Source organism: Leptonotus elevatus, chromosome 15 (assembly GCF_054856555.1).
Source record: "Leptonotus elevatus isolate MCC_2025b chromosome 15, RoL_Lele_1.0, whole genome shotgun sequence".
In the NCBI taxonomy this organism is placed as follows: domain Eukaryota; kingdom Metazoa; phylum Chordata; class Actinopteri; order Syngnathiformes; family Syngnathidae; genus Leptonotus; species Leptonotus elevatus.
In genome coordinates this window covers 2,124,910-2,140,810 of record NC_141253.1, presented here as the reverse complement: position 1 = coordinate 2,140,810, position 15,901 = coordinate 2,124,910, and the positions used below count along the sequence as shown (strand labels likewise).

The following is a 15,901-nucleotide window of genomic DNA, read 5'->3' as shown; positions in this document are numbered from 1 at the left end:
CTATCTATCTATCTATCTATCTATCTATCTATCTATCTATCTATCTATCTATCTATCTATCTATCTATCTATCTATCTATCTATCTATCTATCTATCTATCTATCTATCTACCTATCTAATCTATCTTGTTCGTGGACGGGTAGACGGTGTAACACTGTTGTCCACCAGATGTCAGCACAGGAGAGAAATCAGTCCAAGTTATCCTGTTTGGCATTACGAGAAGAAGTCAAGCCTCTTCGACTAGTTGTACACTGGTGTCGGCTCGTGTTGGTGGCTCACCAGTCAACACAAGTCACGGGGAAGAGAGAAATGTCAGTGGACCAGCTGCTCTTTAAAAAAAAAAAATCTCCATATTTTTTTTGTTTTGTTTTTGTTTTCGAATAATACATCGGGTGCACACGCCATCATCGTGCAGATAATTTGTCCAAAAGAGAGCGAGAGGGGACCGCGAGAAAGGCCGAGAAGTCACGACGAGGACTTGTGAGACTTGCACAAACAATCCTTCCTCCTCCTGCTACCTTCTCCTCTGCTCCTTTATTTTTATTATTTGCCGAGAGAGAGAGAGAAAGGAAGACAAAAAAAAAAACAACGCCTGAGGAAACATGAGCTTTCTGTTGTAAGTCGTTCTATCATGTTGTGTGCTAATTTCATGTGTTTATTGTCAAAGCCACGGATTCGTGCTTTTAGTTGCATACTTTGGAAGCGTCTGCTGTGCTAGCCCTAGCATGTTCTGGGCTAAGGCTATTTCCTGGATTAACTAGCGACTCGTAATGCAAAAAATTGTATCTTTAAAAAAAACGGAAACGGTGATATCCCTTCAGTATAGTATTTAATCATGCGATAATTAAATTGCAAGCGTCACAAAGGGGACGCGTTGCGGCGTAACATTCTGCGGAAGTAGTGGCAGTTTGCTTAGGATAGATTCTTGTTTCATTGAGTTTCTGTGTAAATAAAACGATCTAATAATAATTCGACATTATTATTTATCCTGGATGGCCCCTTCTTTGTAGAAACAAATTGTATAGCGCTGTGTTGAGCCGATAAAAGCAAATGCGTCAAGTGTGTGATCCAGTTTCCCATTAAAAGGGAACGTCTTCAATAGCAATACAACATTTACAGTATATTACATGTATTTTTTTTTTTTTTTTAATCAGGAACCCAAATATCCTGCTAGTAGAGGTACTACTTTGGAGGAGTCCAAGAGCCTATGGCAGGTGCCAGGGTCTGTCATAAAGCCTTTTTAGGTGGTGGCACTGCCACATTTGACTGTGGCCGTGATTTCAAACAATACTTTACAAAATTCATAATGTAGGACTACCAACGGACGAAATAGTGAAGCGTCTAGTCTCAGCGGCCAAAATGCACACAAATACAGGCTGCTGAGGCCATTCCCCATTATATAGACAATGTGATTTCAAACAATATTGACAAAATTCATAATTATAAATGGCGGGATGAAGTAGAGAAGCTTTGTATGCTTAGTGGTTAAAATGCACGTGAGTAAGCAGCATCAGTGGGGGATCCAGGTAGCTGCTTCAAAAAATAAATAAATCACTTTTCACTCCCTAGTATACTGTAATCGATACTATAATTTAAAACAGTATTCAACAAAATATATGTAGGCCTGCCTGTGGATGAAATAGTATACTATAGAAGATTCTGGCCTTGTGCCCACCAAATTTAGTGTCCTTGCGTCCTTTACTGCGTGCTGAGTTGCTCTTGTTTAATGGGGGCCAACGGGAGAGATGACCACTCCAAAGGGGCCTCATTAGCGACACAGAGACGCTCTGTTCTCCACCCCCGTCCCGTTCTGCTCGGCCGGACATGTCCCTTCAACTCTTTTTGTCAGCACTTTTGTTCAACATTTATGAAGAATTGTCATTAGGGCAGATTTGGCCTCAAAATAAAGTCCCACCTTTCCCCCTTTTGCATATAGTAAAAGCAGATGACAATAATAATAAAAAAAACTTATTAAAAACAAATTTTGCTGTTGTTTTTCCCCCCTTCGGAGATTTATTCCATTGCCTGGCAATCTTTTTTTTATTTTGTTCATATAGTGCTTCCTCTTGGAAAAGGTCAACGTGCGTTTAAAAAAATAGTCGCTAAAATATGTAAAAGTTGTTAAATATAATGACCAACTTAAAAAAAACAATTGTAAAATAATTGAAACAATATTTTTTATTTTGGTTATTATTACAAAAAAAACTTCAAAATCATATTTTTTTTAAATGAAAGAGTTAAAAAATATGAATGACAGAATTTTCAAGGTTTATCTTATACATATACAGTATTTAAAAATTATATTTTAAAAAGTATTTACTAAAATGATTAAAACACAGATGAAAGTAGATTAACAAAGTTTTAAAAGATGTATCTTAAAATATACATTTTAAAATTTTATTTAAAAATGTGTTGAAAATTTGGATTAACAAAAAAAATTTAGCAAGATTTTAAACTAGAGTTTCTAAAAATAATCACAAAAGGGAAAAACTTTTTTTTTTTTATTAAAAATAAATCATCAGTTTATAAAATGTTAAAAATATTTTTTGAAATATATATTATTAAAAATGATATAAAATTACTTAGACGTTTAATTTTTTTAAAAAATGTGTTTTCAATATAACCAAATAACTATGAGTTAATTAATACGATGAATTAAGATGTCCACCATCTCTCCTCTCTCAGCGGAAGTCGCTCATCCAGGACGTTCAAGCCCAAGAAAAACATCCCGGAGGGCTCACACCAGTACGAGCTGTTGAAACATGCCGAGGCCACGCTGGGGAGCGGCAACCTACGCATGGCCGTCATGTTGCCCGAGGGCGAAGATCTCAACGAGTGGGTCGCGGTCAACAGTAAGTGCCAAACTCCACTTTTGAAACACTTTTTATGCTTGGTGCTTTTAGAAGGCTATTGAGAGTTTGGACTGTGGGAACTTTAGTTGAAATTCAATTCTGGGGGTATTTACTGGGGCCATAAGACAAAAAAAAAAAGACTGGGAAAAATGACTAAAAAAAAATTCTAAGCTGCTCTGCGTTTTGGACAAAAATTGGTTTTAATTGATCTCAACAATTTTCCTGACTCCCTATGAAGACTTGAGTTTTGGCATTCCCTCAAAGACCACAAACATTCCTGCAAGGGAAAGACACTGTGAATGTTAAATAGATGTGATTGTGTTGGCTGGGAGACTCTTGTTGACTCGCTTTAGTTTTTGTCACGCTAGAGGCCACGTCGGGTCCGAGCTGCCTGCATTTTGAATACGGCTTGTAGTTAATGTGTCCTCGTAGGAGTGCTGCAAACAAAAATATCATAACTTAATTAAACAATATTATCAATTTATAGTAGTAAAAATAGCTTGAGAACAAATCTATTGATGCTTTTAGTAAGGTTAGATAGATTTGAGTGGGCTTGGTTAAGATTGTTTGCTCATTGATGTATTTCTTGCGTCACTCATGGCTCTAAGACCTTTGAAAAAGAAAGTTGAACGATGACTTTTATATAACTTTTCGTGACATGAAGCGACCTTTTTCCTGGGATTGAAAGTGGTTTTCTCAAAAGTGGTCTAGTAATTATTGAAACATGTGAGGTGACTAAAAAAGTGTATGTTAACAAAAGCAGCCTAGTTGTCAGAACAGAAACAACTTCCATTTTACTTTCTTCCTGTTTTGTTTTTTTTCTTAACAGCTTCCGACTAGGCAGAAAATATTGTGGCCTGCAACATGATTTAAATAATTTTTACTGTTGTGTTGAAATGTGTTTTTCACAAAAGGTGTTCATTATTTCATGACTCTTGCTTCTCCATTTTACAATTGCATGCAATTAAGTGGTGTATGTTTTGTTTGCTTGTTCTTTTGTTTTTTGACAGTTTGTTGACTGGAAGCAAGCATTAAGTGACAATGCAGCATGATTAAAATCATTTTCACAGTGTTTAAAACATTTTCCACATTGACAAATCATGTCCTCATGCTCTTAAAAAAGGTACAGGTGAACGTAACCTTTATTTTTATTTTTATGCATTCCCAGCTGTGGACTTCTTCAACCAGATCAACATGCTGTATGGAACCATTACAGACTTCTGCACGGAGGAGAGCTGCCCCGTCATGTCTGCCGGTCCAAAGTGAGTCAACACCAAAATGCTCGTACCACACACACCACTTGATGCGCTTTAACACATCCCCGAACTCCAACCACTTTTGTCAACAGCCTTAGGGTGGAAATACTTCCATAATCCCGCTAAACATATTCAGCATAATGTATATATCATGGCTGTTTTCCGCAGGTACGAGTATCACTGGGCAGACGGCACCAACATTAAGAAGCCCATCAAGTGCTCCGCACCCAAGTACATCGATTATTTGATGACCTGGGTGCAAGACCAGCTGGATGACGAGACGCTTTTTCCATCCAAGATTGGTACGCCTCTCAAGTGTTGAACAGGTTTAATTAAAGTGGAAGTCAACCCTAAACATTTTTTGACAATAATATGTTATATGTGACCTCTCTAGTCTAAACATGATATTCTGATTAATATTACATTTGTGTCATTTGAGTTATGCAGCAAAATCCAGCCGTTTCTATCCATCTCAGGGGGCGGCCATTTTGCCACTTGCTGTCGACTGAAGATGACATCACAGTTGCACAGGGCTTCGGCAACGGCCAATCAGAGCTCACCTGTTTTCTGTGATTGGTCGTTACCTGAGACCTGAGCAACATTGATGTCCTCTTCACTCGACAGCAAGTGGCAAAATGGCCGCCCCCTGAGATGGATTTTACTGCTTAAATTATAGTCCACTAATGCCATTTTTTGGGTTGACTTCCCCTTTAACATTTATGATTGTCAGCTGAAACTGTTTTCTGAGTAGATCAGGGTGTGGGGGGGGGGTTGAATTTGGCCTGATTTTCCGGTAATATTGAAGCATTGAGATTATCACACCCGGGGAAAACAAACCATAACTGTACCTTTTCTGATTTTGAAAGGTGTGAATAAGGCTCCAAATGTGCCAGATAATCTCCGAGTGTGCCTCGCCTTGCACTCAATCGTCTCCTGGTGCAAACCCGCCGAGGCTTGTTCAGTCGGGCGGTTGCCCAATAGAGCTGGACGGCAGCCAGATCAAACAAAAGCGTCTTCCTCAATGCGCATGGGCCGTTTCATTCTGATGGCATATGCACGCAGTCAGAGGTGACAAGAAGGCAGCTTTCGGATGTCGCAACGCTTTCGTAACCCCCCCCCCCCCCCCCCCCAAGCAACAGTTTGACACATGCTTGGCACGAGCGCGTGATGGGATGCGCGTTAATCACGACGTGCGTGAGTCACAACCACTCGCACTTCCTCGATATGGTGCCGCCGCCTGTCCGCTAAGGAGCCATTTTCAATGTAGCCAGGAAAAGAACTCCACAGCGTATTAATTGATTAGCATAAAGAATTCTGAATCCTCAAATCTGAAGTTTCTGTCAGTCTCCATTCAAACTCTTCTGCAGCTTGTCCAAGCAACAAACTAGCCTGAACCATGCTGGCATGAATTGAAACCTGACGTGCTAAAGATTTAAGGATAGAAGGATTATCGGCCGGGCCGATTATCGGTGAAATGCCAAAAATCGGCATTAGCCTTTTTACCAATCTGAAGGCCGATAAAGATGGTATTTTAGTGAGCAGTGAATGCTTGCGAACGTAGTGAATTTAGGGTTCTCATCAGGATTAATAAGATGTTCACAGACAGCTTTTAATTGTCACAAAGACATTTCAAACAAATTCAGAATTTTTTTCACTGTTGGCGAAGATCTTTTGAAACGTTTTATGAACCCTGATTAAAACCCCAAATTAGCTACGTTCGCATGCATTTGTCGCACAGTGAGATTACAGGAACTTTTAATTTATGGATCTATTTAAATTTCCACTTTATAAATATTTTAAAAAATATATTTAAAAAAGTTTAAATAAATAAATAAAATAAAGAAAGAAAACTTTTACAGTAAAAAACTTTAGAGGACTGTTTGTTTAGTATTTAATTTAGCCTGACACATGCTGATGACCGTGAAAGCTCCCTGCAATTTTTGGTTGTAATTTGTAAACAAAGCTGACAATACAGTTTAAAATTGAAAGGAAAAGTAATTTCAAAAAAATGTTGACACTAATATTTTCTCTTTTACTGCAAATGAATATCGGCTTGAAATATCGTGTATCGTCCTCCTTGACTACTAATAATCGGTATCAGCCTTGAAAAAGCTGTATCGTTCTATCCCTGCTCAAGATGTCGCGATGACACCATTTTACATAACGGCCGTTGCGGTCGCACCTGTGGCGTCCTCAAGGTGTCCCGTTCAAGCGGAACTTCATGTCGGTGGCCAAGACCATCCTGAAGCGTCTGTTCCGCGTGTACGCGCACATCTACCACCAGCACTTTGACTCCGTCATGCAGCTGCAGGAGGAGGCCCACCTCAACACGTCCTTCAAACACTTCATCTTCTTTGTCCAGGTACCGTCTCCGTACGTCTTTCTCTCGACTTTGGACTTTCTCCTGCCTGCCTGTCTCTCCCCCTTTACCTCTATTTGTCTTTCTTGTTCTTATCTCACTATTGTCTTTTTGTCTGTCTCTTGCTCTCCTTGTCTGTCTGTTTCTGTTTGTCTGTCGGACTTGTGTGTGTCTCATGTACCTCTGTTGGCCTGTCTGTCTCTCCGCCTGCCTGTTTTTGCCGTCTTAATGCGTCTCCCATCCTATCTTTGTCTTATCTGCCTATCTGTGTCTCTTCCTCTGTCTTGACTGTCTGTGGGTCTCTGCTGACGTTTTTGTTGTTTCGTATTGTGTCTCATCAGGAGTTCAACTTGATTGACAGGAAAGAGTTGGCGCCGCTTCAGGAGCTGATCGAGAAGCTGACCACGAAGGATAGATAAACGCCGTCGTCCTTTGTCTTTTAAACGATCTTCTAGTTTTGCACAGACACCCCCATCCTCTCCTCTCCTCCTTTTTCCTCCCTCAACTCTCCTCGGCTGTATGTATGCAGTATAAAACTATATTCCCATTTGGGGGAAATTATTTTAAATGAGGCCTGGGACGCCAGATCGGGTCTGGTTGGGTTTTAAAACGCACCGGGACTTAAGCTTATCAGGAGGGCGGGGTGAAGAGCGACACTCCTCCCTCCACTATTTACCTGCTAGTTTTGTTGTGACACTAGTTGGCTTACAATGTTACAAAATAGTGCCGAGACGTCATCCTCGAAGCCATTCCGAGAGCAGAAAGTATTCCAGTATTTTCTTTGTTTGCTGCTCTTCTCCGCGAGTAGAAAACGCATCCCAAGTGCCTGGCCCGGCATCTGCGGCGAGAACTGTACCAAGGGAAAGATCCAGGCAACCGTTTAAACCTTTATTGACACGCTAAAGCCCTCTTTATCTCTGGTCGCTGGAATTAATGAGTTCAAAATACTTTCCATTAGCCGTTTTCATTAGCTGCTAAATAAATAGCTGCATCAGTGGCATTAATAGTAGAACTGGGATTTATTTGCCTGTGCCTTTTCGGGACATAACGTGCCCCACCATGGGCAGACAGAAGTTAAAGCAGTTGCGGCTTGCCGCATGGAGATAATTAGATGCATGCTGATACTGCTTTCAGATGCTGGTGGGGTTCCATCACTGCACGTATTTGGCATTGGGGGGGGGGAAATCTCACGGCCGACCAAAAACGTTACAGAAATATATTCATTTTTGCGATTCACTACTTATGATTTCAATGTTCACTGATTTTTGTTTATTTGAACCTTTTCTCTGTTAGTCACTGAAAAACTGCTATTGTGAAGGTATTGCTTTGACGCCATCTTGGGTCATCTAAGTGCCAAGGAAATAATGTTGAAGTGAGGGGGAGGAGCTTCATTTAGACAGCCACAACCCTCTCTTGGAGAGTAAGTAAGTAGTGCTTTGCCACCATCTTGTAGCATCGATAGTCAATTTTCAACAAAATTCTTGTTTTGTTATTCTACAGCAATACACAGGCGTATTCTCGCTGATCTGTGTGATTGATGACGATTAGTTGGGGACTCGGTGTTGCCTAGCATTTTGTGGCACTAGATGGAAAAGGTGCGCAACTCGAATTTTAGACTTAACTGTATACGGTTAGAAACATTTAAAAAAAAAAATGATTGCTTGAAAATTGTGCAGTCATAGTGGCGGTATGAGCAATGAATTGCAAAATAGACGGTGGAAAGTTGCCGCGGCTTTGAACAGTTCTCCCGACCTCTTGCCTGAATGTCTACTCTGCGTACACTCGCGCTTTGTCACGCAACCGATCGGCTTTTTCCTTTCCCAAAACTGAATGTCCGCCTGTTCTGCTCATGAGGCACAACTGAGATACTTTATATTTTATTTTGCATGCACATGTCCCTCTCTCAAAAGTGTACTTTACTATGCAATAAGAATTGACGCGTTTAAAAAAAAAAAAAAAGGGGGTGTTGATCCGTCACATTAACGCTGGATTTAGTTGCTTTTGACTTATTTAGACATTCAGGTTTTGAAAAGAATAGCTTTGCTGTAGTTTTGAATTAGTGTTGAGCGCTTCTTTTTTTAAATGGAACTATCTGTTTGCCAGAGGCTATACTACAACGCACAAGATGTAAATAATTAGGACTACGAAGGAGTATCACAAAAATACACTTTTTTTTTTCTTCACGCCACCAGAATATTCCAACTTCACACTGGTAACACACACTTTTTCCCCCTGAATATTCTCACTTTATTTTCACAAAGTTATGACTCCATATTTAATACTACGACACATTTTTCCAATATAACTTTTCAGAATCTTACTTTTATTTCCTCATGTGAGATGTCAGTGTTCTTGTGTGTTGTTTTAACATAAATTGACATCTTATTTTCTTTTTCTTGTAATTTACCATTTTATTTTATTTTTACTGCCTAATATTCCTTCGTAGTTCTAGTACTCTTAAAGAGGAATTAAAATAAGCATGGAGTTTAATTATATATATATATATATATATATATATAATTTTATTTTATTTTTATTATATATATTTTAGGGGCAGTTTTCCCATCCCCCAGTTTGGAAATTCAAATGGTGTTTGTTTGTTTTTGTGTTTGTTTTCTTAGCTTATGATGATGAATGTGTTCACTCATCATACAAAGGTCATCATCATACAAAGGTCATTTTAAAGAAGCCCGGAAGCATCTCCCTACCTGGCCTGTTGCTGCCTCATTTTCATCCTCGTTCTTGTCTCTCTTGGCTGTATTATTTGAGGAATTGTGTGTACATAATAGCTTTGTATGGATGTTACAATGCTGCTGAAATGAATCCTGCTGTTTACAAGGCAAATAAAGGTGGCGTTTACTCTTTGCTTAATGTGCCACTGTTCATCATCTTACATCTCATATCTGCGAGTAACACCCTATTGTCAGCATTGCTAGTTATGACTACGCTTTGAAATCGGCTTGGGCGGAAGTGACGACACTTTTATTGTCGGAAGAGTGTACTGTACTACTTTTCAGGTATACGTCCGAGGCGGTTACCATATTGTATCTGCGAATAACTGTCAGCATAGGAAAGTTTACATTCGTACTGTACACTATACCATTTTATAATTTACAATGCCGTTTAACCTTTACAACATTTCGCTCTGATGTGACTACACTTCTGGGCGGAAGTGAAGAGAGGACGTCCAAAGATGTTTTGTCTGAGGTGCTGTTTTTCTAGGATGCTCTTCCTCGTTGACAGTTCCCACGTTCTATCTTCGAATAATTACTCCAATTTTAAACATGGAAAGGTATAAAGTTGTAATAGATTGTATATGATGTTATCGATTAAGAATTTAAGGGAATTCTCACTCATGTCGGGTTTCGCTTGTCATGACGTGCGGATTGACGTATTACTTCCGGGTTGTTGACGCTGTTGCTCCCCGCCGAATTTTGACGAACGCGCATTTCCACTCGTTATCCCACTTCCACGCCGCTACGATAGATTTGAATGTCTTTTATCGGTAACCTAAACCTAAACATGTCTTCAACCCCGAAGAGGCCTCGCTCCGATCCCACGAATGACTCAATGGAGAAGAGGATCAAGCGGATTTCCATCGAAGGCAACATCGGTCAGTGCAATTAAACTAAACAAATGTGTTGTAGTTATAGAAGTTGTTACTTTTCGACGCAAATGGGGCCAAGCTCCTCTATGCAAAGCTAAAACAACGGCCAGCAAACCGACAACCTAACGTAGCTCATATATGTTTGCAAACGGACTTATTGACTGCTTTTTATTTATATTTTTGGGGGGTATTGCAGCGGCGGGAAAGTCGACCTTAGTCCGCCTTCTGGAGCAAGAGTGCGCCGACTGGGAGGTAGTACCAGAGCCCATCGCCAGGTGGTGCAACGTGCAAACAAGCGGCAACGAATTTGAGGTAGATTGTTCCCCCGCATATTCGCGACTCGTGGATTCACCCGTTTGCTATTTCTTTTTAACCTGTCCGCTGTTACTACCTGAACATTTTACATATTCGTGGTTTTTGTGCAGGTCTGGTGTCAAGTAACTATGTTGGGGTCAGCCAAATAGCTCCTTTTAGACCAAAGTAAAGCCATTTGTGGCAAATCCAGGCAATTACAAATTTTTTAGGGGGTGACGGTTACTCATGGATTATCACTATTCCCGGCATGGTCCACTGTAATGTATTTTGTCCAGCCTCCAGAGCCATTTTACAACTGCCAGTTGAATTTTACTGTAATACTGACACACCAAAATTAAATATAATTTAACAATATAGAGTATAGTTAAGCTCTAAAATGTTCAACCACACCACACCTTTGCTGCATAGCGCTATTTTAGGTGAATTTCGGCCAAATGGATGTTCTAAAGATGGTCAAAAAGAAAACACTGCTGTGTAATTAGATGGACAGAAAACAAACAAAATAATCAAGGGCTTTTTATTCATTCATTTATTATTATTGATTCCCATACCTCTGGATCATTTCAGGTCAAGAAAAAATAGCTCTTCCTATCCAACTTTGAAATATTACTTAGCGTGAACATGGATATGACATGAAATGGACATGGATACGCCATCCATCGGTGCCTGAGCATAACTGGGAGCGTCTTCATCTGTATTTAGAGTGCAGCTGCCATCTGTCCACATTTCCGCTGCACATCGCTGGTCACACACCCCATTCAACATTCCAACTGCAATCGCGAAATGAGCCTCACTTAAAGCACACGCACTTTATCAGACTTTGTATATAATTTCCAATACTATTATTATTATGTTTGAAGTCTTTTTACCCACAAATAATGACAGCTTTACAGATTCCACGTCTTCTATGCGTTAAATCTAACATTCATAAACATTTAGATTAATGTGTTCATGAATACAATATAAATACAATTGCAAATTGTATTTTATTGATAACTACTTAAATCACTACTTCAATGCCAGCCATTTTCAGAAAAGACAATAATTTTGAGGTAAGTAGTGCTGAATATTAAAAAAAAACACCTTGTTAATCGTTTGTTTGCGCTTTTACATTTTTCATTTCATCGGAGTTTGAGGTGTAAAACTGCTAGATTCTTGAAGAGTTTTTATCCAACCGCCATAAGACTGCTAAATAAAAAATGAAAGGGACAAGTGCAATATATAAAGAGTTAAAACTCTCCCTAAAATGTCAATTGTATTGTTATTTTAAATTCAAGGTTTTATTTGTTATTCTTATTTTTTTTATTTACTGTATAGTTTTTTTTTTATTCTGTGTTTTTATTTCAGGCTGAGCATTTTTGACATTTTGTTCGGTGACACATCTGGGATGTTATGTTTTGAATGACAATAAATCTGTGTCTGAGAAAATAAAATATTACAATTAAGTGTGCCTCCGCCCAGCAGGAGCTGACGTCATCGCAGCGTAGCGGCGGCAACGTGCTGAAGATGATGTACGACAAGCCGGAGCGTTGGGCGTACACCTTCCAGAGCTTCGCCTGCATCAGCCGCGTGCGCGCCCAGATCCGCTCGGCCAACGGCAAGCTGCGGGAGGCCGAGAACCCCGTGCAGTTTTTTGAGCGCTCCATTTACAGCGACAGGTATGACGTGGTACCTGTAAAGTTCAAGTTTTGCCAGTGATGCGACAATTCTTTGAAATAAAGAATTAAAATCGTAAAATAATATTTTTTTCCAGTATAGAAATAACTAATTCAGTATAGAAATAATGTGGTGATGTCTAATTAGGTAATTTACCCTTTAAAAAAAACACACACAAAAAAACGCAATGTGTACCACAACAGCATGCCTGCAGTTGTAAACACAGAAGTTATCGTATCAATGTTAGCCAGCAGGTTAGCCAGTAAACTCTTCACTCTCATTCACTGACACCCATATCACTCACCAGACCAGGTCCCACCTTTTAAAGCTATACACACACACACACAGTCACAGAAACGACATTGAAACATGAGGATGGTGACCCCAAGTGGACAGAAACAATATCTGCACCTCATATCACATTAGTGTTCAAAAAATAAAAATACATTTGTATCCGATTAATGGATTTGAAAATATGGTAGGTATTCTAAAAATATTTGAGAGCTGAATCCATATTATTAACTACAAGCGATACCTACTGTCTGTCAGGTACATCTTTGCCGCCAACCTCTACGAGAACGAGTGCCTGAACGACACTGAGTGGTCCATCTACCAGGACTGGCACAGCTGGCTGCACAGCCAGTTTGACCGGCACATCGAGCTGGACGGTATCATCTATCTGAGGGTCCCCCCGGAGGTACGTTTGCAACGAGCCCCTTTCCTCACGTTTCGTTTCAGAATCACAATCATCTTTATTAGACAAGAAATGAATTCATCTGCAGCAGTTGGAGTCACTTTTTTCTCTTCCCCCTTTTTCTGTACGTGTAGAAGTGCATGGAGAGGCTCCACCTGCGCGGCCGTGAGGAAGAACAGGAAATCCCTTTGGAGTATCTGGAGAAGCTCCACGTCAAACACGAGAGCTGGCTGCAGCACAAGACCATGACGTGAGACCCCATTCTACACCCGCACACCCTTTCCAACCCCTCCCCGTCTGGCATGTTTACACGAGGGGGCTCAAGCTCGCCTCGTGCGCTCACGTTTTGCGCCTGCCAGAGAAAGAGCGCCTTTCATGAAACCCGAGGGAGGATTGGAAGAGATCCCATGTGATCTGGCTCTACATGTGTGCGTTCTTGAGTGTGTGTATATATATATGTGTGTGTGTGTGTGTGTGTGTCTCTCTATTTATATTTATATTATCTACTCAACTGTCCGAAAAGTTTGTTTATTTCCCCCAAATTGCTAGCACATAAATCTGAACTGCATTTACATGTACACATAAGGTGCAGAGTTTCCAAGGTTGACAGTATCTCTTATAAAGTTAACTGAAAATGTAAATAAATAGTTCCCTGAAGTAAACACAGTTTTAAATTGATCTATTATCGGACGACATATATATATATATATATATATATATATATATATATATATATATATTTATTTATTTATTTTTTTTATTTTTTTTATTTATATATATATATATATATTTATATATGTATGTATATATGTGTAAGTATATATATATTTATATATATATATATATATTTATTTATTTATTTATTTTAAAAAGGCAGATACCGATATTTGTCAAAATGCTGAATGTTAACACCAATAATCTGTTTATCCCTATAAACTGTACAGTAGTTTGTCGGTCTAAGCCGACTCTAACCCTTCTGGTCGCGCAGGATGGACTTTGAGTACCTGGCCAATGTGCCGGTGCTGACGCTGGACGCCACAGATGAGTTCAAAGGCAACAAGAGCAAGAGTGCCGACATGATGGAGAAGGTAAGATAAGAGGAGGTGATGACAACATTTGAAGTCACGGTTTGTTTATCCAAATAAAGCTGGCCTTAAAATAAAAATGTTCACAACAAATATTTTTGCGATTAGAATGCATTTTTGCCGTTTGCACATGTAAAAGGAAAATGCTGCTGGTGTTTTTACAAAAACAGAAAATAGAGCTTGTTGATGATAATGCCTTGGTCATTCAATTTTTCTAAAAGCAAAGGGGGAGACACTGGTTAAAATCAAAAATCTCGTCACACCAACGCTCTCACTGAGTGACACGCCCCACATCATGTGGTGCTTTTGTTGATGACCACACACACACATATTCACACACATTTTGCCCCATATGAATGACAGTGTGTATGTAGAGGATTCGATCCAACTGAAAATCCAAACTGTGTTCCAGGTGAAAGAGTTCCTGAGCACCTTATGAGAAACCGCAGACGGGGCAAAAGGGGAAAGGGAAAAAGTGCTATTATTTGTATTTTTTTTCCTTATTTTTTTTTTTAAACCACGAATTGCTGCTACAGTGGCATTTTTTTTTAACCACTTGTGTGTACTATTTATATTAGTGTTTGTGTGGCTCATAGGCTGAAATAAACTTCTACGTGTGAAATAAAACCTTCCATTGGTTTCCTATGAAGAGAAAGACACGGGATTTAAATACGCCAAAACATTTTGAATGTTGGGGGAATGGCCTTCCAATTGTAAAAAGTGAATATAACTGACAAAGTAATCAGTGAACAAAAAATAGGCAAATTTGTTTTGTTTTTTTAACATATTACATTATATACAATATTTATTTTTACAACTTTAATATATATGAATGCTAGCCAAGTTGTCCTCAGAATACAAGGACTAATAGTTGCAGCTCAATGTTGTGTTTAAGGATTGACAAAAAAAAGGTTTTAATAAGATGTCTGTGTACTGCGTTGCAGAAATAACTTCCTTGGCAGATGTATTAAAAATGTTGTTTCAGTGATTAATAACCGAGTCCAGCAGATGGCGCCAGTCATCCTGACATAGCTGATTTTAATTGACTTTTTGAAATGTCTTCAATAATTGTATATATACACACGATATAAAGCACAAAAAAGTAAACAACAGTACAATCCCCTCTTGAAACACAATGTTATATTTTTATATTGTACATTTGAATTTATGAATTAAAATTTTTGACCTGAAATTTAAAGATTTATTTTCCATTTTGTACTGCGTTATCCAATAAAACACGACCACAATGTAAACAATTTGAAAAATGCTCCCAATTGTTTGGAATGAATTTTAAGATGTCTTAAATAATGATTCATTTTCTATAATAATAAAAGTAACTTTATTTACTATGAAAACAGGTTTTATAAGGATATAAAAACAGCAGTGAAGCCATATAACTGACTATCTTTATATTGTACTTGGTAAAAATATTTATTAGTGACAAATAAAATCTGGAGAATTTAAGCAGTTTGTGCATCATAATTTCGTCCATCTTGCTGCTCTTTCTGGTGTGTGCGCCTTGGCCACTTGGGGGCAGTCTAATGAAGACGCTCACATTTCGGTAATTCTTTGCAGAAGGGAAAGAATATGCCTGTGAGTATACTGTAATTGTGTACATGTGTTGATTTCAAATAGGCTATCAATTGCTTAAAGGTTTATAACGGTGCGAAACAGTTTGTATTTGTTTGCCTTTTAATGGAGTTTTGCATTGTTTGCTAGCATTAAGCTAAATTGACTTTCCTGAGGCCAAGCTATTCGGTGGTCCACTGAAGAACATTTTGTAATGCGTGTTAAAACGCTTAAAAGATGCTCGGTTTTTTTCCATTGCTTGAAATTGACTTGTAAATTTTTTATTATTATAATACAAACCGTTTTAAATATTGACAGAGGTGTGCGTGTGTGTGTTTGCGCATGTGCGTGAAAAGGTGGGGGAGTAACTCAGGGGAGCCGCCCCCATCTGACTGACGTCACTGAGAAGGAGGGATGGCACTTAAATGTTTCCAAAGGAGACACCACCAGCCGCGAGAACACGCGGGCGACACTTTTTGTGCGTGTGTGTGTGTGCGCGTGTGGTCC

General features: G+C 39.1%; 2 protein-coding genes across 7 annotated transcripts; both read left to right on the top strand.

Annotated features, from left to right (window-relative positions):
- The first annotated feature begins 203 nt into the window (after window positions 1–203).
- Window positions 204–9,334, top strand: LOC147161513 (MOB kinase activator 1B). 2 transcript variants are annotated; one of them, XR_015097316.1, is made up of 6 exons: window positions 204–617; window positions 2,687–2,853; window positions 4,022–4,115; window positions 4,278–4,411; window positions 6,247–6,471; window positions 6,810–9,334. XR_015097316.1 is itself a non-coding variant. In XM_086097568.1 (6 exons), exons 1-6 carry the CDS (start codon window positions 604–606, stop codon window positions 6,885–6,887), a joined length of 651 nt encoding a protein of 216 aa, XP_085953694.1. In that variant the 5' UTR covers window positions 215–603; the 3' UTR covers window positions 6,888–9,334. The 2 variants fall into 2 exon arrangements, 1 of the variants encoding a protein (XP_085953694.1); XM_086097568.1 differs by having other exon boundaries at window positions 215–617; window positions 6,308–6,471.
- A 162-nt stretch (window positions 9,335–9,496) lies between these two features.
- On the top strand, window positions 9,497–15,891 carry dck (deoxycytidine kinase). Of its 5 annotated transcripts, none has more exons than XM_086097565.1 (8): window positions 9,497–9,760; window positions 10,009–10,081; window positions 10,272–10,387; window positions 11,852–12,048; window positions 12,596–12,743; window positions 12,875–12,990; window positions 13,729–13,828; window positions 15,751–15,891. In XM_086097565.1, the coding sequence occupies exons 1-8, from the start codon at window positions 9,662–9,664 to the stop codon at window positions 15,760–15,762; spliced, it is 861 nt and encodes a 286-aa protein (XP_085953691.1). In that variant the 5' UTR covers window positions 9,497–9,661; the 3' UTR covers window positions 15,763–15,891. The 5 variants fall into 5 exon arrangements, with proteins under 5 accessions (XP_085953691.1, XP_085953693.1, XP_085953689.1 ...); XM_086097567.1 differs by lacking the exon at window positions 15,751–15,891 and adding an exon at window positions 14,238–15,091 and having other exon boundaries at window positions 9,497–9,675; XM_086097563.1 differs by lacking the exon at window positions 15,751–15,891 and adding an exon at window positions 14,238–15,091.
- The last annotated feature ends 10 nt before the right edge of the window (window positions 15,892–15,901 follow it).